A 24,109-nucleotide genomic window follows, 5' to 3' on the forward strand; every position below is an offset into this window, starting at 1 on the left:
ACCCCCCCCCCAATCTTTTGGAGCTGGCACCTTCTCAGTCAATAAAGCTTTTCTTCAAACCCCGACGTTTTGAATATTGATTTTTTTTTTGAGTCTGGTACAGGAACCTTGACCCAGTAACACAATGGCTTTTACCCTTTGGGTCGTCACGTTTACTTATTTTTTTCCCCAGTCTTAAAACATTTTACTCCATATCATGGCACCTTTCAGTTCTCCCTTCCTGATGGTCAGTCAGCTCAGGTAAGGGACTCCACCTCCTGCTTTACCTCGAGCGTGGCCTCCACCCCAGCACCCCGGTCAGGCCCTTGAACAGAACTCTTCCAGCCCAACACACCCAAACACCTGTCAGATCTCACCCTTGGGAGCCCCACTCCGATAAACGCTGCCACGTCGAAGGAGCTGCTCCCAGTTTCTTCCCTTTTAACCTCTTGGGAGTTTTCACCACCCGGGACCAGCCCTCACCTTCTTAAAACTCCCCCTGCCCTGAGCTGTCGCCGCTGGGATGCGGCCACGCTGGGTGTCTGGCTGAGAGTGGGTCGCAGCCAGTTTCAGCCGCCGGACTTCCCCCCCAGCGCTCCGAAACGCCGCCACTAGGCCAACCCGCCTCTCCTGCCGCCTCTGCTCTTCTACACGCAGCCCAGGGGGGAGGAGTCTCCTGTCACACATCGGAACACATGATTCTCTCGTCCCCCTCGTGATACACAGGCAGCTCCGCGGCCCGCGCGCTGTTTCTGGGACGAGGAGGCAGCCACCGCGTGAAGTGCGCACGCAGCATCTGGATGTCTTCAGCAGGCTGACAGCCGGCTCCCGGGGGCCCGGGGGCCTGCTCTGGGCTGCGGCAAGCAGCTCAAGTTCATCCCCAGGGGTGCTCCTTGCGATGCAGGGATGCTGCAGAGAAAAGGAAAAACCGACCTGGCCACGCCCCACCCCAGCGCCCAGGGAAGCGGCCACGGATGGAGGAGGGCGGGTTTCTGAACACAGGCTGTTACCTGCCCCCACCCCCCGCCACTTGCCGGTGAGCCGAGGGCACTGGCTCCACGTTCTGGCCACCGCCTCGCAGGGCTCCCGGCAACGTGCGCAGCTGGAGCCAGCACGAGGCATGTGCTTAGCACGCGCGCGCGGCTGCCGCTCGCCAAGCTACCAGCTACCAGGCCTCGCGGATCTCTGCGCGCCGTTGCTTAGGGAACCTTCGGGTCGAAGAACCGACTGCAGGTGTGGAGGGGGCGGTGGAGCCGCGCTCCTGCGCAACTGGGCGAGCTGGTTTCTGTGCCCAGGACCCTTGTCCCCAGAGAGGCCGTGAGACGCAGCGCCGAGGCCCACCCTGACGGACAGTCAGACCGAATTCGCCACGCCACCAGGATTCGTCTCTTTATTAATACTAATATCGCGCCATTTCCCCGAGGAACTGCTGTAACAGGATCAGGGCTGGATTTCTAAAGGCAGTAAAATAACAATGACATCCTAGACAAAGCACCGGGGACAGTCCTTGCAGAGAAAACGCGCTTTCCTTCTCGGGCCAGAGCGCCCAGGCGTTCCGCGCTGCCCTGGGCGTGCAATTGCGGTCCCGGTGTCCGCGCGCCCCTTCCTTCATCTTGACCTTGGGAACGTCGGGCTCCAGGCGCGCCCAGGGGGCCTTCTCCGCGCTCCTCCCCCTGCGCCGCGTTCCCCTTCCTTCATTCGCCGGATCCTCCATTCGCCGGATCCTCCATTCGCCCGGATCGACTCCCCGCTTCCCGCCAGCGCGGCGACTGCTGCTCCCGGAGGGGCGAGCCGCGCCTGGCGGCGAAACAGCTAGAGCACCAAGAGGCTGGTTCTCCTTCACAAAGTGAACCCGGTACTTTTTTATTCTCATTGATTTTTTTTTTTTTTCCTAAGGAGAGAGAAGTCTTAAATGGCACTAGAGTGTAAAACTACACGGCTGCGTCCAGCTACAGTCGGCCGCCGCATCCGGCCGCAGAGCCACGCGCCCTCAGATGTAGAGCTGGCGGGAGGCCAGGGCGTCCATGAAGGGGCGCACCAGGTTGTCCGTGGAGAAGTAGAAGATGAGCCCGAACGTGATGGAGATGGGGAGGGCGGGCAGCGCTTTCTTGAACACGGCGAGCAGCAGGAGGGTCAGACACAGACCCTGCGGGACGGAGGGGGAGGGGGAGGGGGTGGTCACCGGTAGCGGGGGGAGGGGAGCAGCTAGTGCTGGCCCCATCCCTGGGCTCAGGGGCGTGTCAAGGACTTGTAGGACCACAGCCCCAGACACCCATGACCCTCGGTGGTCCTCTCAGCACCTCTGTGAGGAGTCCAGGGCAGAAGCTCTCACTCCCATCCTAACTCCCTGCCCACGCACGGGCGAACCAGAAAGCTGGCCTCTTGACCCTAGATGCTGCCGCCTCCACCAGACTAACTTCCCTGTCTGTCTACCGTGGTGACACGTATGACCTGACGGCAGCATGCCTACCCCCAGAGGGACATGTATGTACAGGAGATTTGGAGGGTCTCAGGAGCGGACACCAAGGGAACCAAAGATGCCGCGTGACTCCTCCCCTCGGAAGCAGGTGCAGGGGGTCCGATCCTGTCCCCACACCTGTAGACACAACAGTGGTCCAGGGTGGGGGCAGGGAACCAGAGTGCCCGCTCTCTCCCTGGAGAGAGCAGGGTTTCGGCTGAGGCCGGCCAAGGTGGAGGAGCCTGGGTCCACCACCTTCCTCGACAGACACGACGTCTCGGAAGAACCGAGCCTCGTCGGCCTTCATGAGCCACGTGCTGCCCGGGGTTCGCGGGGACAGAGCCCCGAGTGTGAGCCGCTCAGAGCCCTGCCACTGAGGGGCAGACACTGTAGTTCATGCCTCCCCCCTCATTGTGCGACTCGGGCTGCGTTACGTGACTATGGGGACCTCCAGATTTCACTGACGGGCTCAAAGTACTCGGCTCCCCCTCCTGAGCCCCAGGAGGCCCCGGGGATCAGAACCCCAAGGAGTCTGGGTGGTGCACAGAGGGAGCACACCCGGCCCTGGAGATGCAAGCCTGACTTCCAGCTGCAGCTCGTCCCTCCCCAGCGCGGGGCCCGCAGCCCACTGCCTCGTCCGAGAATCTCAGGGGTCGCGACTCGGGCACACCGAGCTGGCCGAGCCCTTGCTTGCCTTGCTGCTCACCCTTGCTGCCCCGGTGAGCACACCCAGTAACGTCACGGCCCCTCTTCTCGTCGACACCCAGCACGTCCTGTGCGCCTCAGTCTCCTGGAAAGCCCGCCCAGCCCCCATCTCTTCGGCCCCTCCCCGGAAACGCAGCATCTGAAAATCCCCCCAGGGCCACAGGCCCGCACGGAGACCCCAGGGCCCCCATGGCCCACTTACAATGAGGATGGCCACGAAGCAAGCCAGGGTGGTGTTCCAGTCCCCGCTGCCCGTGGCCGCCGCCTTGCCCACCAGCACGCTGTAGAAGATGAAGTCTCCGAGGCCGAGCTTCACACCCCCTGTGTGGGGAAGACAGGGGAATCCGTCATCGCAGAAGCCCCAGGGGAGTGGCAGGGGAGGCAGACAGCAGCCAAACAGCCAGGGGCCCAGGGACAGAGCCCAGGGGCGTGCTCAGGGGGCCAACCAGGGTAGCTCTGCCAACCAGCCTGCCCCCCTGTGCCTGGGGACAAGGAACGGCTGCCCTGGGAAAGGGGCAGCCAGAGGGACAAGGGGAGACCTGCGGGCTGAGTGGTCACTGCGCAGGCACACAGCGGGCACTCCGTGAATGCTGTTAAGTGACAGGCTCCGGTTTGCGTGCGCAAGTCCCCGTGGCCTGCCCCCCCCCCGACGCCACCCTTGCAGGTCTCTCCCTGGCTTCTGTGAGGCCATCTCTGACGACAGAGGAACATCTCCCTGACCCCCCCGCTCCAGACCTCAGGGAGCCCCACCTCCGCCCCCCGCCCCCAGGGCCACGCAGACTATCTGGACACGGGCACCTTACTTTCCTCCTCTTCCTCCAGCTCCTCCCCTGGGTAGCCAGGCAGGGGGTGCTCGAAGACTTCAGGGTATGAGGGCTCCCCAAAATTGTCGTAGGAGTCTTCTTCTGGGAGTCCAGTAACAGCAGGTGGCCCGCATCACCATGGGGGAGGAAGAGGACGAGGGAGAGAGACAGACGGCCAGTCAGCGGCCTCTCTGGGGCTCGGGGCGGCCCTGCCCTCGCCCACCAGCCCCGACACAAAGAGCAAGACTCTCCAGGGCACGGAAGAGAAGGGATGCTGCGGCAGAGGGCCGAAGTGCCCCCTCCCTGAACCCCCAAGGTGCCAGGGGGTTGGTTTTCCCTCCTGCCCGCCCAGACCCCGTGTCTCCCGGGGAGGCCAGACCAGACTGAGCTGGGCACACGAGAGGGGCTGCCCCCGGGGACGAGAAGCTCCCCTTCCCCAACACTCACCCATCTCTGGGTCGTAGGGGAGCTGAAGGGCTCCCTGGGAGGAGGGGTCCAGCTTGGCCATGCCCACTGGCCACACCATGGCAGCTGGAGAAGGAGACAGGGGTCAGGCCTCAGGTGGGGCGAACTGTGGCTGCCCCTGGGCCTGCGGGGCAGGTGGGCCCCTCGGTGTCCCCAGGAGCCTGCACGGGACCCTCAGTTCCGTGGTGCTCGGTGTGTCCCCCTGTTAGGAGGCCACTGGGTGGGTGGGGGGCGGTGTCCAGGCCCATGGGCCGGGTGTGGGCAGACAACTCTTTTCCTATCTGCGCTGCCTCTTCACAAAAACAAAGGTAATCATGTCAGTGAGTAGTTTGGTGAACTAATTGTGGTTTTGTTTCATTGTGGTTAAAAACAAACAAACATGTAACATAAAATGTATCATCTTAACCATTCTTAAGCCAGTTCAGTTTAATAGTGCTAAGTGTATTCACACTGTTGTGAAACAGGGCTCCAGACCTTTTTCATTTTGCAACACTGAAACTTTGTGTCCAGTGAATAAGCCCCACTGTCCCCTCTGCCCGTCTTACTTTCTGTCTCTGTGAATTTACCCTAGGTAGCTCCTGTAAGTGGAATCTACAGTGTTTATCTTTTTGTGGCTGGCCCAATTCACTCAGCATAATGTCCTCAAGGCTCATCCATGTAGCACATGCCAGGATTTCTTTCTTTTTTTAAGACTGAACAATATTCCATGCACGGTGTGCACATACACATTTTGTTGATCCATTCACCCACCGACAGACACGTGGGCTGCTTCCAGCTCTTCGCTGTTGTAACGAATGCTGCTACAAAGGTGGTTGTACAGAAAACACGTTCAAGACCCCACTTCAGTTCTCTCGGGTACCTGCCCAGAAGTGGGACTGCTGGGTTACGGGTCCTAACACGGTTTTCTCGCTCCGGCCCAGAGACCTCCCCCGACTTGCGTCCCAGCTCTCCAGCCGAACGCCCAGTGAGCATCTCACATTTGACATGCCCCAAATGCTCCCAACAGCTGCCAGTCCCATCCTCTGTGTTGTTGCTCCCAAAACACTGACATCATCCTTGACGCTCTCCCACCGTGTGCCAACCGTCAGCTCGTCGTGCCAGTGCCGCCTCCAAAACGCCCCCAGAAGGCAACCACGTCCTATTGCCTCCACGGCTGCCCCTGAGCCGAAGCCCAGCCCCTCTCTCCTGGGCTGTTTGTTACTCAGCCTCCAAACCTGGCTCCGGCTCCCACCCTTGACGCCCCCACACTTTGTTCCCCACTCAGCCACCTGCGCGAGCCCGTGGAAATGTCAGGCCAGCCCAGCCCAGCCCAGCCTTCCACGGCTGTCACATCTCACTCGGGAGTAAAGCCGCGTCCTCAGCACAGCCTGCAGGGCCTGCGCCGATCTGGGGCTGCCCCTCCCCCTGCCGACCCCGGGGCACGCCCTGGGCACACCAGGCCCACGCCCACCGCAGGGCCTTCGCACTTGTTGCGGTTCCTTCTGCCTGGAATTCTGTCCCCAGATTTTCCTACGGCAGGAAGATGACACAGGGCTTCCTGGACCACCTTATGCAGAACACCAGCCCCCACTACCCCGAAGTCCCTTACGCTGCGTTCTTTCTACGGAGCAGTTGCCTCCTGATTTATGCATTTGTCTGTGTAGTCACCGCCTTCCCTCCTAGAATGTGAGCGCCACCAGAGTGCACAGACGGTGAACGGGGGTCCGGGCACCGACTCCATCTTTCCACGCGCGGCCCCTTGGAGCATGCCCGGAATGTGCCTTCACACCCGAATCTGCACGTGTTGGAGAGTACCCGGAGCCGTATAGCTGTTCCACAGACTGCTCCTCCAGGGCACCCTGCAGACAGCTGAGCCCCGGAGATTCACGCTCTCTGCTCAGGCGCCACCAGCAACGGACAGGAGGGCGTGACCAGCACAGCGCTGGGAGCTCCGGGAGGCCCGGCCAGCGTGGGCCTCGCCTCCAGCGGCAACCCCAGTGCCCCGCACAGTGCCCGCCACAGAGCGGGGATCGGACACCTGACACACGTGTGTGGAGTGCACGCACAAACCCGAACCCCCCCACGCTGGCCGGAGCCCAGGGGCATTCCGCGTGCCTTCCCTTCAGAGACGTCCCTGCAACCAGCCACGCGGCTGCGAGGGAAGCCCAGTGAAAGGCAGGCGAGCCCCGCCCCCCCACACCCCTCCCTCGAAGAGCCCCTCTCTGAGGCGCCTCCAGCCGTGGAGGGCTGAGCGGGTGGCCACGGGCTCTGGGGACGCGGTCGGCACCCACCACATGCCTGCCACCGGAGGCTGGGCGGGCGAAGCTCCGGCGCCCTCTTGCTCTAACTTTCCAAGCCCCGTCCTGTGTGACAGCAGGGAGTGCGTGCTGCCGCCTCCTCCCTTCGCTCAGGGAAAGGACAGCCATCTCCTAGTCAATGCTGAGAGCCACGGCGGCCAGCAACCTGCCCCTGGCTCCCGCCTCGGTGCCTCTGACCCCACGTCGGAGGGGGTGCGGGGGCCACTCACACGAGTATATCAGGGCGGGGAATATGGGTTCGTTTCTCTCCTGCGCGGTCTCCACCAGCATCCTCAGCGGCCCTTTGGGGCACAGCACGGCCACGAGATCTGGGGAGAAGCAAGGTGAAACAGACACTTATTTCCGAACAACCCCCAAAGAGGGGAGCCGGCCCTCGTGACACCGGCGTGGACGGGGCCGCTGTGTCCCGGAGACCCGAGTGTGAGGCTCTCGGGGTGGGCCCTGCCGCCCCGTCGCCCAGCCCCCGGGTCTCCAGCCCCGTCTCTGGAGTCTGCCCTGGTGGGGGAGGCAGAGCGGGAGGATGAACTTGAGGCCCCACTACGCTGGGCACTCGCATGGCAGGAGCAGCAACAGCACTGGTGAGGGCAGCTGCCTTGACACTAATGAGAGAGCGGCCGGCTCTTTGGATGCTGCTTGCTCGTAGGCACCGTGCAGGTGTCTGTGCCCGAGACGGACAGCGTGCCGAGCACCGACGGTGGGCATGCTCGGCCGACATCTGCTGTCACTGACAACCACACCAGCGGGCACGAGGCTGCAGGACCACGCAGGCCGTACGAAAGCGAGCCTCTCCAGAGGAGGACCAGCCGGGCTCCGCGGGGAGGGGAGGGGACCTTTCCAGCACCTGCCGCACGTGAGCAGCAGCAGCAGCAGCAGCGAGGACTCGCCCCAGACGCCGACCCCCACTGCCCACCGCCAGCCCTCGCGCCGCCCGCGCCCGCTCACCGTACACAGAGATGGCGCCCAGGATGACCCACGCGGACCACTCCGGGAGGTACTTGATGAACACTAGGGCCATGAGCGCGCTGATGGCGATGAGGTAGGCCTGCTGCAGCACCAGGGGGCCCTTCCAGTGGATGCACACCATGCCCACCGCCCCGAAGTTCCAGACGGTCAGCAGCAGCGTGGGGTGGTCCATGGCCACGTTGTAGGTCTTGAGCACTTCCCTGTGGGAGCCCGGGGGGTGGGGGGACCCCACTCAGTGGGGAAGTGGGGCCCGCCGCAATTCAGCAGCCCCCGCTCCTCGACTGGTAAGTCCCAATGGGGTGTTTCTGGCTCCTGGTTCCATGGACCACTGTCCCTTCCCCATTGCCATGAGCCCTCAACGAGCCACTTGGAACCATTTCCTGAGCAAGGCGGGGAGTGAACTGGCGTCTCATTCCCGGGCTGGTTCACGTACACGTGCTCTGGCACAGCCCGGGGGAATCTGGGCCCCTGGAAAAAGTGTGTTCTCCTGTCCCTCCTGTCTCTTTGGGCCCCTGGGTTGGGTTGATACCCCAAACCAAGGGCAACAGAGACCACTTTTGCCATGCACCAGGGAGAACCCAGGCCAAGCCCCAAGCCCAGAATGTAAACTTTGAGGGGCCCTACCCTCCTCGGGGTCACAGAGCGCCTTCCCCACGCTGGCCCTGCTTATCCGCGTTAACTTAGGGAGCAGAGAGGGACATGTGGCCCGCCATGGAGCCCGCTCCCCCGAGTCCGAAGGCAGCCCGTGGGACGTGGGCCGGGCTCCTGGAGCAGAGACACCTGGGGGTGTGGGGCCCAAGGGGCGCCCTTCCCCGCCCAGGGCCCTCACAGTCACTCGTGCCGCCCGGGGAGGACCCCCCAAGGCCCCCGCCGCCCGCCAGCCGCCACTCACCCGAGGTAGATGTAGGTGAAGAGGAACAGCAGCATCAGCGAGGACACGATGAGCCAGCCGTGGATGAACTGGGCGGGGAGATGGGCAGAGTGACCACACCGCAGGCCCACGTGTCTCGGGCCTCAGGTGCTGGGCACCGAGGCCCACGCCTGGAAACCGTTCCGTGTCGGGGCCCTTGAGCCTGTGCTGGGGGGCACTAGCAGCCATTTCCCAGATCCGAGGGGGCAGGGGAGTTCAAGGTCTCTGAAGGTCACCCAGCAAGGGCATGAAGGAGACAGACCTCCTTTAAGTCTGAACACCCAGACCAGAGCACGCACTCAGACAGGGTGCGCCGGGTGTCCCCGACATGCCCGACACTCCTGCGCCCCGGAGGAAAAGCCAGCAGCGTCTCTGCCCAGGTGTGCTGCTTCCCAGTGTGAGGGCAGTGGGGGGACAAACACACACACACACACACACGTTCCGGCAGGCGTGACAAGGGCCACGAAGAAAACTCGTGGTCAGGATGAAACAATGGGAGACTCAGGGGGTTTAGCAAGAGGGGTCAGTGCAGGCTCTTGAGGGAGACTCTTCTGAACAGTTGACACGGGGAGTCCCCTCCCCACTGAGCGCCAGCACGCTCCTCTCCTAGCCGGACGCGGGAGGGCCAAAGACCAGGGTAAGGCTGCTCCTGAGCCAGTCCCTTGGCCAGCCGTCAGTGGCGCAGTGGTGACGCTCCTGCCAGTCCCCTTACTCTGGGGACAGACCCAGCATGGGCCACGAGAGATCTCGGGGAGGACCTGGTCTACCGGGACTGACATGGGTGGCCTTCGTCGGGCTGCGTGTGGCTGCCTTTGGGAGGTGCTGACGCCCTTTTGTCCCAGCCAGCCCGGCCCGCCCAAGGTGACTGTCAGCGCCTGAGTGTCGTGGGACCTGCCAGTACCCTTACTGCACAGTCCCTGGGATTGGTCACGGAAGTGCTGGCTTCCCATACCCGCCCCCCAACCCCACCCCCATGCCTGGCTTTTGTTTGCGCCGTAGCCTCTGCTCCAGACAAGCCGCCCTCCCCTCTGCTCCCCACCACCTACCCCACCCCAACTTAAAACGCTGGGATCGTTTACACAGGTAATTATTCACTGACAGGCCTCAGCTCCCGGGCACTTCCCGACAGCCTCTCCCATGGCTCAGTCCCACTTCCACCCCCCGCCGGGAAGGGGCTCCGGACTGGGCCCCCCATCTCCCGCTACCTGCTCCACAGGCGGTGGCGGCCTGAACACAAAGTGCTGTGCGTGCCCGTGTGCGATCGGTTTTACGTCAGGTTGTGCCTGCTTTAACTTCCTTTTAGTCACCGGGGCTTCAGAGCCCTCCGTGGGGGAAGAGCCTGAAACTCACATCTAGAAGCTTACAGTATCTCTGGGGACAATGCCCACAACTGGGGTCAGGAGGACTCCACTCCCTGCGCCACCTCCTGCGGCCACTCCACAGCCAAAGGGGGCCACGCGGCCTGTCTGTGCTGGAAGACCCTAGCACCGCATCTGTGCCTCCCCGGCCCAAAGGGAAATGGGAAACTAAAAATAAACCTGGGGGGGGGAGGGGGAAGTGTGGGGTCAAGGGAGCCTGAAATAGAACGTCTCACTTCTTCAGAAGGGGAAGCAAGATAACATTCACTTTGAATATGAGAAGTGACACTCGGCACATGGCGGGGAGGAACTCGATTCGGTGGGATTATGGGTAAGCTTAAAAGCAAAGAGCCTTGGGTAATCCATGGCTGGGGCAGGAGTGGGTGTGAGAGTACCAAAACTCGGAGTCTGTTTTGTAGGAAAAAAAGGACTCTGATTTTTTTTTTTTTTTTTAAGCTAACGGTTGCTGCACAGGGCCCGCCCGGTGGGCGGCTGGGCGGCGCGCGGGCCGGCGCTCACCTTGTAGCAGCGGTACTTGTAGAGCACGACCAGGAAGATGGTCATGACCACGATGACGCTGATCATGATGAGGGTGTTGAGCACGGAGTTGAGGAGGCGCTGGCCCACCGAGGGCGTGTTCTCCGTGAACGGCGTGTAGATGCTGAGGGCAAAGGTGGGGGGCCTTGGTGTTCCTTCTCTGCCCCCCCCGGGTGTCCCCATCCGGACGGAGCCTCGGGCCGCTGGTGCAGGCGCCCTGGGAACACCTGCCCGACTGGGGTGCTGTCCGCCCTCCCCACCAGCTGCCCGGCCTTCCAGCCCATCTCCTGGCCCCGACCTCTCAGCCCGACGACCGGACCCAAAGTAACGGTGGAAAAGGGCTCAGATGACCGCATCAAGGCCCTGCGTCCCCAGGCCACTGGGACCTGGCCCGGAGGCGCCTACCCACTGCTCTGTTCTGATCCGGGGACAGCTAGTGGTTTCCACACCCCCTCACTGTCAGCTCCATCCAGCCTAGGGTGTGCCCCTGCTTCTACCCCACCCAGCACAGTCAGCTCAGGAAAGCAGGTCCCTGCGCCTCCCTGGCCCACCTGGCCCACCAGAAATGAGCAGCCTGCCAAGTCCCCAAGCTCTCTGAGTGCTTTTCACCTCTGCTGTCTGAGTCCCCAGCAGAGGATAAGCTTCCTGACAGCGGGGGCTTCTCTCTCTGCTCCTTTCTTTCAAAAACAAAACTTTACAAAAACTGCCTAAATTAGAAAAAAACTGGGAGGAAGGTACTCGGCAGTGATTGACACAGGGAGGTGGGGTGAGGGAGGGGAAGCGTCTCATTTTTCCGGCAGCTGCTCCTGCCCGCGTTCTCTTTACTAAAATCAACACCATCTCCCTCACGAGGCTGGATGTGAGCTGAGGAACCTGGTCCAGACACAAGGGTTTACGTTCACGGGAGCAGAGGCGCAGAGAGGAGGAGCCTCGTTCAAGGTCATGCAGGGACAGGCAGCATTGCTGTGGGAGGCCCAGCACTGGGGGCACCGCGCTCAGTGCCGCTAGGTGAGAGCTTGCCTTCTGCAGTAAACCCAGCGTGCCACAGCGGGGCGCTGCGCTAGGCCTTTACGTGTATCAACTGCCTTAATGCTCCTGGTAACATTCTTATCAAACCTCTCCTTCCCGCCACCAGCACGGAGCTGCAGGGGCAGCCGAGCCTGACCCAGCCCCGCCCCCACCCTGCCCGGGGGGGGGGGGGGGGGCCCTACTCACAGCTGTCCGTTCTTCTCCGTGTAGAAGCGCACGGACTTGATGGTGGCCACCACCACGATCATGCACAGGGTCACCGGCACGAAGAGCATGATCACGTGCTTCGCCCCGTATTTGAGGGTCAGCTCCTCCTCCAGGCCCGGCAGCCGCCCGGGGACCCCGCTGCAGACGTAGCGGTCAGGGTCCTCCTCGTGGTCCTCCTCGCTGTCCTGGTTTCGCTGTGGGAAACCACACTGTGTGGGCCATCAAATGCCCCCGAGGTGGCCGACGGACGCAGGGCATGGGTGTTTTGGAAGAGGAAACGAGCAGTTTGAACGTTTGAAATGCCAGGGCATTTGAAAAACGTACGAACACAACCAGAGAAAACTCAGACTTGGTGCTAACCACCCCAGATGCAGGGAGGCCACAGCAACCATCGGGGAGGGTGGTCCGCAAGCCCCTGGCTTAATGGCTCATGGGTTTGGGGCACATCTAAGAGCTAGCTGTCCCCTACCTCAGTGCGGGGGCTCAGGGTGCCCCTCAGTTCTGTTCACGTGGCCATACTGACTTGGAGGGGACAGGCCGGGCGACAGGGGGAAGCTGGAGAGTAAACGTTTCTGGCTGACAAATCGCAAACTAGATTGATCAGTACCCACAGGGCCTTTCTTTGATTATAAGTAAGACACTGGGAGTTTGCAGAAAAAGACATCACTTCGAACTTCTGCCCCACCAAAATCAAGCCTGCGCAATTTGCACTCTGAACCAGGGAGGCCAACCCCGCAGCAAGCGCCTGGGGGGACCTGGCCTACGGGGAGCTGGGAGAGAGAGCAGCGAGCAGCAAAGGGGGGCAGCAGGGAGGCCTGCCAGACGCTGGCGTCAATGAACCCGTAAAGGTTTCCGCCTTGGAATTGTGGCAATTTAGGGTCATTAGCCGTCGTGGCCATTACAGTCACAGCCAAAGACAAAGCCAAATGAAATGGAAATCAAAAATGATTATTGCTTCTGTATTGGTGCTCTGCAGAGATTTCTATCTGGATACTCCGCGGAGAAGGAAAAGAAACAAGCCGTTAATGAACAGGAACTGAAACAGCTAAAATGCACAAACACTCCTGGGGATACAAGATGAAGAAACTGCCAAGAAAAGGCCAAGGAGGGGCTGGGCGGTGGCCTTGAGCTGGTGAGGTCCCGCTCTGAGAGCACAGAGCGTCCCAGGAGACAGGAACTCCAAGTTCAGCACGGGGGACTCGGGCTGGCGGGAAGAGAAAGTTCCACGTGGCAAGGTTTTTTAATACTGTCCTGGGTAAAACGAAGAATGAGATGCAGGCGAATTCAGACATGGCTCTGCCCTGATAAGAAGGGAGGCGGCTTGGGTAGATGACTCCCCCAAGTACACCCGCCACTTCAGAATGTTATTGTCAGCCCTCTGGGCTGCAGAGACAAGACCACAGTGTGGCCCACCCCTCCTGTGTGAACTGAATGAATGGATGCCCCTCCAAAATTTCTGTGTTGAAACTTAACGCCCACTGTGATGGTGTCACGAGGGGGGACCTTTGGGAGGTGAGTGGGTCACGAGAGCAGAGCCACTCTGAACAGGGGCAGAGCTCTTACAAAAGGGACTGCAGAGCCTGCTCAGCCCTCCCGCCACGTGAGGACACAGAGAAGACAGCCGCCTGTGGACTGGGGAAGGGGCCTCTCGCTGGACACCAGATCTGCTGGCACCTTGCCTGATCTTGGGCTTCCGGTGTCCAGACAGTGCGAATTAAATTTCTGTGTAATTTCCAAGCCACCCAGGCGTTGGTAGTTTTGTTACAGCAGCCAGAATCCCCAGCTCGAAAGTCTAAGGTGAACGGTCATCTCTCGATCGCCACGTCTACCACCTGCCAGAAAGGGTCCCCTCCGGCAGTGTTCCTCCTGCCACCCTTGGGCGTGTGTTACCTGACCCCACATCCACACCGACTCTCACGTGCCTGCACTAGGAAGGTGAATCTACGGGGCAGGGACCCAGTCCACTGCAGTTGAACTTGAACAGGCTGGGAATGTGCAGTCTACTACAGAGCCCTCGCAGAGTGGACGTGAGCTCTGCCATGGCAACCGCCCACCTTTCCGGCCATTCTCACTTTTACTTTCCCCTCCCCCCGCACCCGGGAATGCCTGGTTTCCACCCGTTAGGCACAGGAGCCCCAGAGGCCTGTTTGGAGGCCTCAGCCCGCTGGCGGGAACCTACCCACGGGGCAGCATTCTCTCCGTCCTCGGGGCCCTGCCTGGCCTCCTGCTGGCAGGAGCGCGGCGTGGGGCTCTCGGCCGACATCAGGGACGTCCGCTCGTTGCATGCTTCCTCCTCGCTGTCGGAGGCCATGAACGTGAGCATGGCCCCGCCTCCGCAGGTACCTGGGAAAACAGACACAGGCGACCTCGTCCGTCTCCCTGGGCGGCACAGGTGGTGCAGGGCAGAGCGGGTGGCTGGCTAGAGGCAGCTTTCAGACCTGGACACAGGTCCTACCCTGCAGCCACCCACCGGGACACCGCGGAATGGCTGCTGTAGAGCAACAGTCCCCAGCAGCCACCACTGAGGCTGCGACGGCCTCAAGAGGGACTGGCCTGAGGAGATCCAGGCCCTAGGAGGCCAAAGGCCCGACTAGAGAAGTCGGGGCCTCTCCACACTGTCAGCACCCTCACCCATCAGCCAGCACACACCCGCTGAGCACCCGCAGTGTGCCAATGCTGCGCCGGGCTCCGGGGATGTGGAGACGAGTAAGAGACACTTTTACCCATAAAAACACACAGAAACCACCCACTGTGACAAATTTGACGACCCAGGTGTCCACCGAGCGGAGCGGCACAGAAGCACGAAGAAGGGACCAGACCTGAGGGCAGGAGTGTCTCCTAGAGGAGGCAGTGTTGCTGATGCGGGCAGATTGTTCCAGGTGCGAGGGAAGGGCATGACGGAAGTCACGGTCAGGGCCTGGCACTGCTGAGAGGGGCAGGGAGGTGTGAAGGGTCTCCTGTGCCATGTTAAGGAGGTGTATGGCGCACCACCACCCCCCTCCCCTGCCCAGGACTGTGTGACAGGCGGATCAGATCTGTGTTCAGAAACGTCTGCCTGGCCGAGGACTGAAAAGGGAGTGAAGAAGGGAAAAGGACTCCCCGAAGGCGTGGGCAGGATGGACGCACAGGACGCAGAAGGCGCCAGGAGGTGGACAGACAGGACCGGAGTCCGGGACAAGGCCAGGCACAGAGTCAGGCGGACAGTCCGGCAGGCGGGAGGAGGCTGTCTCGCGGGGAGGCCGTGGATTTGGAACCCGGGTGTCTACGGGTTAAAAGGGAGAAGCGTCTGGGTGGCAGCTGCGTGCCTGGGTGCAGGGCGCAGGGAGGCAGGTGAGAGGCGTGCGCCTACAAGTGGCAGCCGGCGCCCCTTAGCCGCGGGAGCAGTGAGACCGCGTGGGGCGCGTGTGCGCATGCGCGCGCGTGCGGTGGGCAAGCGCGGCCGAGTGGACTCGGAAAGTTCACAGCTCGAGTTCCTTCCTCGAATGGAGATCGGGGAGAAGTTTCAAGTCCTTCTCTGTGAGCCTCGGTCTTGCAAGATAAAAATCTAAATGCCTGCTGGAACCCGACAGTTCCCTGGTCACTCACTCTGGCCTGGGGGAGTTCATTCTTACTGAGGGTGGGTGGTACCCAGAACTAGGAGGTGCCTGAACTGTCTCCACATCAGCATCCCTGGATCACGACGTTCCAGCCGCAGCAGAGCCTGGGACGGGCGTGGAACCCCAGGTGGCTCTCCTAATGCTGTTTTCCAGCCTGTCCGTTTGGCTTGGGGTGTGGATTAATAATGGCATTACAACCTCCCTCCTTCCGATCAGCCCTGGCCTCGGGGTGCCTGTGATTTACCCTCGCGGTGCCTGGGGTGGGGGGTCAGATCGGGAGTGCCTGCCTCTGGAGAGTGGTGGGTTCACCATTACCCTCGGACCTGGGTGGTCAGGTCCCGACCTCACTAGGCTGCTTAACCCACACGCAGATCCCAGGGCTCCGTCCGACCCAAGGGCCAGGGGTCTGCATTTCCAGACAGGCCCTGGGTGATTTTTCAGGCTGCTGTCAGACCTTCCCTGGAGCCGCCCCTGCCAGGGAACCAGACGCTCCAGCCTGGGCCCCCAGCTCAGCACTGCAAGTGTCCGGTTATAGTCCACCTCCCTGGGCCCTGGGCCGGGGGCCTCGCCCACCCACCTCGGCACCCCCCACTTCTCCATACCACTTGCCCACTAAATCGGGGTGGGGGGGCAACAGAGGGGGCAGTCCTTTCTCCTAAATACCCCGTGTCTGGTCAGAGAGCAGGCGGGCAGAGGAGCAGAGCTTTGCAGACTGAGAACGCTGCAGCAGAAATGCGAGCTCAGCCTGGAAAGGTCCCCCCAAGAAATGCCCCCCATGGAGGAGGGTGTGGGGACAATGGGGCTCAGACACCCCTGGTACGAACTGGACCGGCCTTCGGAAAGCAGTAAAAACTTTTCAAAAGCTTTAAAACAGTCGTACCTTTTGATCCTGAAATGCTACTTATTGGAATTGGGCCTAAGAAAGCAATATAAGATTTGCATAAAAACATGTTTGTTGCCTTTATTTATCATTGTAATGAAAGTGAAAAGGACTGAACTGCCTCTGTCCTCTGATATAGCCATCTGAGGGGGGTTATTATATGACCACTAAAAACACCTTATTTAAAAAAAAATATATATGTGGGGGCGGGTGTGTATAAAGGCCTGGTAAAAAATATTACAAAACTTCAAAGGACGTTTGAAGGTTTGGACAGTGAGATTGTGGGTGATTTTTTATTTAATATATTTCTGTACTTCTAAAGCTTCTATAATAAACATGGATTGCATTCGTATGGGTTTCTTTAAAGCTATTATTTTTTTTAAAGGGGCACCATGAGTATGGACACTTAGACAGGTTTTCTTCTGCCTCTTCTGCAGCCCCTCCCACTGGACGGTGGGGGAGCGGGAGCAGGGTGAGCAGATGGGCTAGGGAAGCCGCCTGCCGTCTCCTCCAGGCCGTCTCCTCCAGCCCCTCTCGTTACCTGGCTCCTGGAGAACAGAGCCGCTGGGACGTACTCCTTTGCTTCTCAGTGGGAACAGAAGCCTAATGGTGTCTGAGGGGAAAACTGCCACCCAAATCTGTGCAGATAAACAACCTGCTTGATGTTTGTCCACCTCGGAGCAGCGGTGACATCAGCTCCCGAGGGAGGCTGACTCACAGGCTGGTGGGGGTGGGGCTGGGTGACTCTCCTATCACTGATGTCAAATCCTGTCACCCACGTAGTAACCAGCACCCCATTCATTCTCTGAGGGGGCTGCAGGAAGAGGCAGAGGGGTTGATGGGGACAGAGGGGGTCCAGGGAACCCTTCCCGGAACAAGGCACAGGGGCTGACAGCTGCCTTGGGTTAGGATGCAAAGGCAAACGTCCCAAGTGGCCGCTGCGCACTCCCATCAGCCAGCTGAATGGAACCAAAGTGCTGAAGTAGCCAAACCGAGGGACACTGACCCAGAGAATTTCCCGGCATGCTCACATCATTTCCTGCAATTATTATAGAAACCTGGTAACCCAGTTTTTTCAACCTCTTTCCCATTTCAGGGAAATGCAAATGTTTTGACCTTAAAATGCAAGGCTAATGGACCTCAGTAGGAGACAGATTTCTTAAATGCCACAGTAAACACTGGTGCCTTATGAAAAAAGATGGAAATTGTAGCTCCAAAAGCAACTCGGCAGCTACTGCAACTTACAACAAACACTTGGGGCTGCAGAGAGAGGTCTGGTCCTGAACGCTTGGTTGTTTTTTGTTTGTTTGTTTGTTTGCAGACCTAGTTGCAAGTTCCCTCCAGTGCAGAGAGGGTGGTGTTAGTTTTAAACAGGCCACTTTCTGTGGTCACACCTCACAGCGCCTATGACTCATGGGAAATTCAGCCTTCCTTTCTACTAGGAAAGGGTTTGCTGAGGTGAGGACATTCCCTTCGAATTTTCTTTAGAGATTCCCACAGCTTCCCTCCCTGTCTGTGTCCCCAGCCCCAGGCTTCTGACGATGCGTTTGGCCCTGGAGGACCTTCATCCACCTGTCCATCTAGTTCAGCCCACACCAAGATGGACGTCACGTGCTGGATGGTTCTCCCCAGCACGGGGGAGGAGGCTTCAGCCACGTGCTCTCTGGCTGCATGGCCTCAGACAATTTATGTAGCTTCACGTGGCCCATTCCTTCTTCTGGAAAAAGCGAAACAGGCATACCTTGCGAGAACACTGTGCAAACTTGAGATCGTGTATCAAGTGCCTGGCACACGGCAGGTGTTTAATAAGCAAATGGCAGTTCTAAGGAAGATGAAAGAGGGACAGGGACACAGGGAAGGGGGACAATGGAAGCCTGTTGATGCCCCTCTTGGGAGGGGCCCCCGGCACTCTGGCAACGGGAACACTTTCTCAAACTAAAGAGCATGTCCCCAGGACGAGTGTCAGAATTGGCAAGGGCGTTAAAGGCCATCTAGCTGATGCCCTATTTTATAGTTAAAGAAACCGAAGATCGGAGGGACACAAGGAAGTCCCAAGATCAAGAGCCACAGTTACTTCCCGCCTGCTGAAGCCCTGGGAGAGCCGTGCACTGGACCGCCCAGGACCACGGTCACGCAGGCGGCCCACGCAGCCCGCCTTTGTGGGGCACACACCTCTTCCATGGGCAGGCGTGTGTGTTTTCCTTAATACACAGCTTCCCCGAAACACAGACGAGAGGTCAGTGAATTATAAACACTCACCAGATCACCCATCGCCTCAGAGTCTCTCTCCGCCACCCCCACAAGTCCAGCCTCTGCTGCCCCTCTGCTGTTAGTGCTCCACGTGGGGGCGGAGAGGGTGGTGGCTCCAACCCGGGCGCGGCACAGGGACAGGGAGTGCCCACATATGGGCAGGGGCAGGGCACTGCTACCCTCAGCCAAATCAAAAGGGTTACGATAACATCATAATCATAGACTCACACCTGTTACGGCACTAGTGCAATAAGTAATGGTCTACACGCCAATCAGAACCGGTTTTCCAAGAATTCCCAACAAAGGGAAAATTCTGAGGGCGTAACATGACACAGGAAAAACAGGACACAGAACTTCCTCTCCAGCTTCCTACCTCTAGCATTTTGACAGATAACGACATATGGATGGGCCTACAGCGTGGTAAGGAAACGCCTGATGATAGCAGTTATCACTGGGCTGAGGGCTACTGGGCTTTTAAAAAAATATTGCCTGAATTTTCCCAGGATGAACACACATTACTTTTTTCCCCCCTGCATGTAGCATTAAGTTTATCCATTTGTTGTTTTTTTTTTAGAACACATCTTACTTTTATTTTTAAAAAGCCAGCAAGTTGCTGGTGAAGGGACAGCAGAAAGGTTAGCACCCTTTCGATTTTTTCTTCCCATGCTCCAGAAGACTGTTTTGGCAAAGATGACTGAGCAACCCATTCTCCCAGGCAATGGATAGGCCGGTCGGAATTGATCTCTTTCCTCAGAATTTCACAAGGTCCACTGCCAGGCCTGGAGGCCAGCACTGATTACACATCAGACCAGCCAGCTCAAGATGAGAAGAACCTCCAGGCCCTGGCCAGTGGCAGCCTGGAGGCCCTGCCAGCCTCAGAGCCCTGACATTCCTCCCCACAGCCCCGCCCCCAACGGCTGAAGTCCGGGAACAGGTGGGAATTCTTGCAAACACTGGTTGTCTTGCCAGTCCCCAACTACACAGTCTTCGAGTCAAAGCAATAGCTGAACACCAGCCAAAGATGTCTTCAGGGGAAACATGCATGGGACCTACACACATTGCTTTGGTTTATTTTTTTTAAAGTATATGTATATATATATGTATGTGTGTGTACATACACTTAATTTTTAATATATCTCTGCTTTGCCAGGTAGTCAGACACCACACAGACATTCCCTGACAGCAGTGCAGGGACACAGGTGGGGGTGGATGTAGGAAACCTCTTGCACAAAAGCTCTAAGTGTTAAGAAGACACAGCCAGCTGGGAGCGAATCCTGGTGCTCAGTCACCAAAGCCATGTAACAGGAAAAGTTGCTTAACTCCCTGAACTTCAGCTTCCCCTTCTTCTGTAGGAGGGTAGAAATCATAGCTAGTGTAGTGTGATTGAAGCTCTGAAGATAACTGTGATAACTACTATACTAAATGGTTTTATTGTAGACGACAAACTCCTAAAGTGAGGTATGCTACATCATCCTCCTCGTCATCAATAACTTAGAAGCCAAGGTCAGTGGTGTGTTTGCGCAATGGTACTGAGAAGAGCCGAGGGCATGGTGACAGGCACAACAACCTGCACTGGCCTCTAGGCACATCCAAGTGGCAGCCTCTGCCCAGGCTCCAACCTGTCCTCCACTTTCTCAAACAGATGCAAACAGGGCATTCGTCTGACACACCAAATAGAACTATACACCCGGTGCCCAGGTACTTCGACACCAAACAATATAGAATTCTCCCTGAAACCACCTCCATCCCACTCTGTAGCAACATTCCTCCAAGCCCCCCACTTCCAGCGCCTGCCCTAAATGCCCCCTCACGCACGCAACGCATGAACCCAGAAAGCCCGCCTGCCTGATGCATGGCTGAGGCTGCAGCTCTGAGCTGGAGCCGGACTCCCCAGCCCCTTCACCATCTGGGCTCTAAAAACACAGCTACTGGCAGGTTTGCCCACGGCCGCACAACCACATTCACACAGAAGGGAACCTGAGGCTCACACACCTGCAGCAGCTTATCCAAAGCCTTTAATTTCTGCCAAAGGTCTTGGCTGAAGGCCTCGGAAGCTCAGGTGTCTACAGAATGAACTATGAAGACATCAGGGGTACCCATACCGGAAGCCAGGGCCTATCCTGATCAAGTTACTCTCAACACAAGCTTGGCAGCCCAGGATGTCGATTTTGAGTTAAGTTGGCTCTGCAATTTTTTCTGGTGCGATGCCTCTCAGGTTCTCTCCCTGTAAATGGGGATGCAGCTGGTCCACCAAGCAACAATTCCTATCTTGAAAAGGGAATGCATGTTAAGTCAGTAGACAGGAGCATTCATCCAACTGCCAAGGTCCAAGGACTGAGCAGCAGAAGGAGAGGCAGCCTGGCTCCGCTTTATCCTACCTGGGCGACCTTGCACAAAGTCACTTGAGCCTTGTGGGCTGAGTTTCTTCATTGATAAAATTTGGGCTGGGAACTTGCTACTATTTAGATTCCTTCAAAAGCTTGATTCTGGGAGTCTCCCCACAGTTGTAATGCCTAATAAAACAGTCAAACGCCGCTGGTCACCAAGTCTCCCCGCTCCAGGTCCTGACCTGCGGTTTAGTTCCTCATACTCGCGGGAAGACCCCCGTCTCCCCTCTTGTCTCCCCTCCTGCCCTAGCAAAGCAGTGCCCAGGGCCAGTGCCACAGGGAGTCAGGGAGGTCCCAATCAGGAGGAAAGGACAAAAGTCACGGTCCACACGCCTTCGAGCCTCACGTGCTCTGCTCCTTTGAATGCCCTGGCCCTTTAACAGTTCACACCGCGCCCACCCCAGCGGGGAGTCGAAGGCGGGGATGACCCCGCCCGGCAGAAGGCCCAAAGCCTCGGGGCCACTCTCCGCACTACCTCCGCGACCCAGTTCCAGGCCGGCTCCGGTATTGCCCGTCCAGGCACCTCCCCTCTCCCGCCCCCACGCCAGCCGCAGAGGCCGGGTCTGCGGCGCGCGCAGGGGCCGCGGTGCGCGCAGGGTCTGTAGCCCCGGAACTGGGGAAGGGACCGCGAGAGGCCCCGGCAAGGGGCGCGCGAAGGGCAGGGCCTGGCCCGCGGGTCGCGATCTACCCGAGGCCTCTGTCCTACGAGCTACCGGACCCTGCCCGCTCGCCACGGGCCCTGGCTGCCCACCGGCTCACCTGTTTCTCCGCGACTCTCGATGGGTGTTTACGCGGCTGGCCCCGCGCCCGGCCAAACCCAGCGACAGCTTAGACCCCGCCCCGGCCCCGCCCCGGCCCCGGCCCCGCCCAGGGCCGGCCCAGGCCCCGCCCCGAACCCGGCCCCGCCCCTGTCCCCGCCCCATCGGCTGCTCGGCGTTCCCGCCTCTGGGCCTGGCCCAGCCTAGAGCGGTTCTGCGCGGGGGGCCCCGACCCGCAGGCTGCGCGCGGCGCTGGTCAGGTTAAACCTGGCACGGGAGTGGGCACTGACCTTACAAAGAGGGGAGGCCGGGCCTCTGTTCTAACGGGGCCAGGCGGCACCGTGGGGCAGCAGTGGGTTTTAGGTGCCTGGGTCCTACCTTTCCTGGATTCCAGAACGGGAGGGATAGGGAATGGACCTTCATTTATTGGGTCTCCATTATAGGCGATTTCCATTTTATTTGTCTTATTTCAGTTGTGGGAACAACTCTGTGAGGGCGGGCACCAGGGATTCCTTTTTCACACACGGGGAAATGGAGGTCCCCAAAGACGAAGCTGCTCCCCAAGGGAGCACGGGCCGGGAGCGGCAGGAGGGAGTGCGGGACTGAGTACGACCTGAGGCCGCAGCCCTCCCCGTGTCAGGGCACGCACCGGGCTGTGGCCGAGGGATCTCTGATGAATTCCTTCCCTTCGCGGTTCTCCTTTGAAGTCAGCACTCTCAGCTGCTTTTCACATGCTGGTTTGTGACGGATGAGTAAGCGCCTTCCTGACCCTGACCTCAGCTTGGGAAGGGATGGCCTCTGCTTCAGGTTTCCGTGTCCAGGGACTGGTGTTTTCTCTGAACACGCTTTAGAAACCAAACGCTGCCGGCTAGACAGTGGGGGGTGGGGGTGGGGGGTAGTGGGAACCACATGAGCTTAAGAACCTGGGTTTGAAATGCATTTTTTCCACTTATTTGGCGCATGACCCAGGCCAATGACTTAACCTCGCTGGGCCTCCCTTTCTTCGTATGTGAAGAGGATTGTGGAGAGGATTCAAACAGAACTAAGGGTAAAAGTGACAGGAACACAGGTGATGCTCAACAAATGTTCATTGTCGTCCTTCTTCAACCTCTCTCTTCTGTTTGTGGCTTTGATTTGCTTGACGTTGGAATGACAGATGGAGTGACTACTCACAAACATTCTGCACCTCTCACTTCTGTTGGGTCACACTCTTCTGTCCTGCTGAGCACAGGAGTGGCCCTGTGACTTTGACTGAGGTTGACAGAGACGCTGCATGGCTGCATGGAAGTTCCGGACAGAAGCTCTGAGGTCCGGAGCAGGTTTCATCTGGTCTTTTTCTGGCAGGAGATCAGCTGGGTTACAGGGAGAGGCTGCTCCAGGAAGCTGGGTTCACAGCTCACAGGAGAAGGACGTGTCCCATGAGCGACAAAGAAACCTTCCTTGTTTTTAGCCACTGAGACCCAGAGCCACTTGTCACTGTAGCGTGCCTAGCCCAGCTTGATCTGATGGATACATCTGCCATTCAGCATCTTACAATTTCATGCAATATTTTTTTAGACTTCTCTAAAAAGGTTTATTTACTGCATTTATGTTTTTAGTGGTGGGTTCCTTATTAAAAACTATTTTTTTCTTGTAAAACTTGTATGCTATGTAGAAAAATATGGAAAAGTAAATAGAGGAAAAGAAAAATCAGCCATGAACACCTTCATTCTTGTCTGATGTCTTTTCCTGGTATTTCTTTTGATAATTTTCTTAGATGAGAATCCATTAGAAATTTTTGAAATTGGAAGCCCCCAAGGATGTCCATACCCTATTCCCTTGAACCTGTGACTATATTACTTTAAATGTCAAAAGGGGATTTGAATGGATCTTTTGCCTATGCATGGCTTTGTGACATCATGTACAGATCATTTAGAAAAACATTGGTTCATTGACTTACTCAGATCACCCAAAGGTTGACACATTTCATTATACAATATAAAGAACACAATAGCATTTGTTAAAATCACCACCAATCTCAGTTGAAAAAATCTTTAACTACCGGGAAGCTTTGAAACTCTCCATGGCAGATACAAATAGTCTAGTATTCTCCTTTGCACTTGAAAGCTCAAATTTTAGCAACAAATACCATTGGTTGCTTCCCTTGAAGTGGCAGAGTCACTTTGTTTATTTTCGGGAACTGTCTGCCAGATACCTCTGAATAACTTGAGGTTGTCTGTCTGTGTTTCAAGTACAAATGGCGTTCTATGGAAAAATCAGCTAGTGCAGCATGCACCCAAGTGTGATCACGTAAGTGCTTTTCCTGGCGACAACCAAGACACTTAAGTTTGTAGCAAAAATGCTTGATGCCTCCTTCCCTTGTCGTCACCCAGAACATGAAACAGAGTGCACACGCAAGAGCAGACATTAAATGGAGTTGATCGTTTCTACCGCTGTATTAAGTACATTCTCAGCTGAAACTGGCATGTGGAAAAAGTCACTAATTCGTGGCTGTGAAGAATACAGTGGCTCCCAGCTCTGTCTGGTG

The 24,109-nt window shown here is 58.3% G+C and overlaps 1 protein-coding gene across 2 annotated transcripts; it reads right to left on the reverse strand.

Annotated features, from left to right (window-relative positions):
- Positions 1-1,355: 1,355 nt before the first annotated feature.
- PSEN2 (presenilin 2) lies at positions 1,356-21,668 on the reverse strand. 2 transcript variants are annotated; one of them, XM_045817670.1, is made up of 11 exons: positions 21,584-21,668; positions 13,891-14,054; positions 11,691-11,905; positions 10,458-10,599; positions 8,563-8,630; positions 7,650-7,870; positions 6,917-7,015; positions 4,393-4,476; positions 3,946-4,044; positions 3,345-3,463; positions 1,356-2,125 (listed from the first exon to the last, which is right to left on the reverse strand). In XM_045817670.1, the coding sequence occupies exons 2-11, from the start codon at positions 14,032-14,034 to the stop codon at positions 1,970-1,972; spliced, it is 1,347 nt and encodes a 448-aa protein (XP_045673626.1). In that variant the 5' UTR covers positions 14,035-14,054; positions 21,584-21,668; the 3' UTR covers positions 1,356-1,969. The 2 variants fall into 2 exon arrangements, with proteins under 2 accessions (XP_045673626.1, XP_045673618.1); XM_045817662.1 differs by having other exon boundaries at positions 3,946-4,047.
- Positions 21,669-24,109: the final 2,441 nt, after the last annotated feature.

This window comes from Phyllostomus hastatus, unplaced genomic scaffold (genome assembly GCF_019186645.2).
Source record: "Phyllostomus hastatus isolate PE091 unplaced genomic scaffold, TTU_PhHast_1.1 phas_contig_148, whole genome shotgun sequence".
NCBI classification, from domain to species: Eukaryota; Metazoa; Chordata; class Mammalia; order Chiroptera; family Phyllostomidae; genus Phyllostomus; species Phyllostomus hastatus.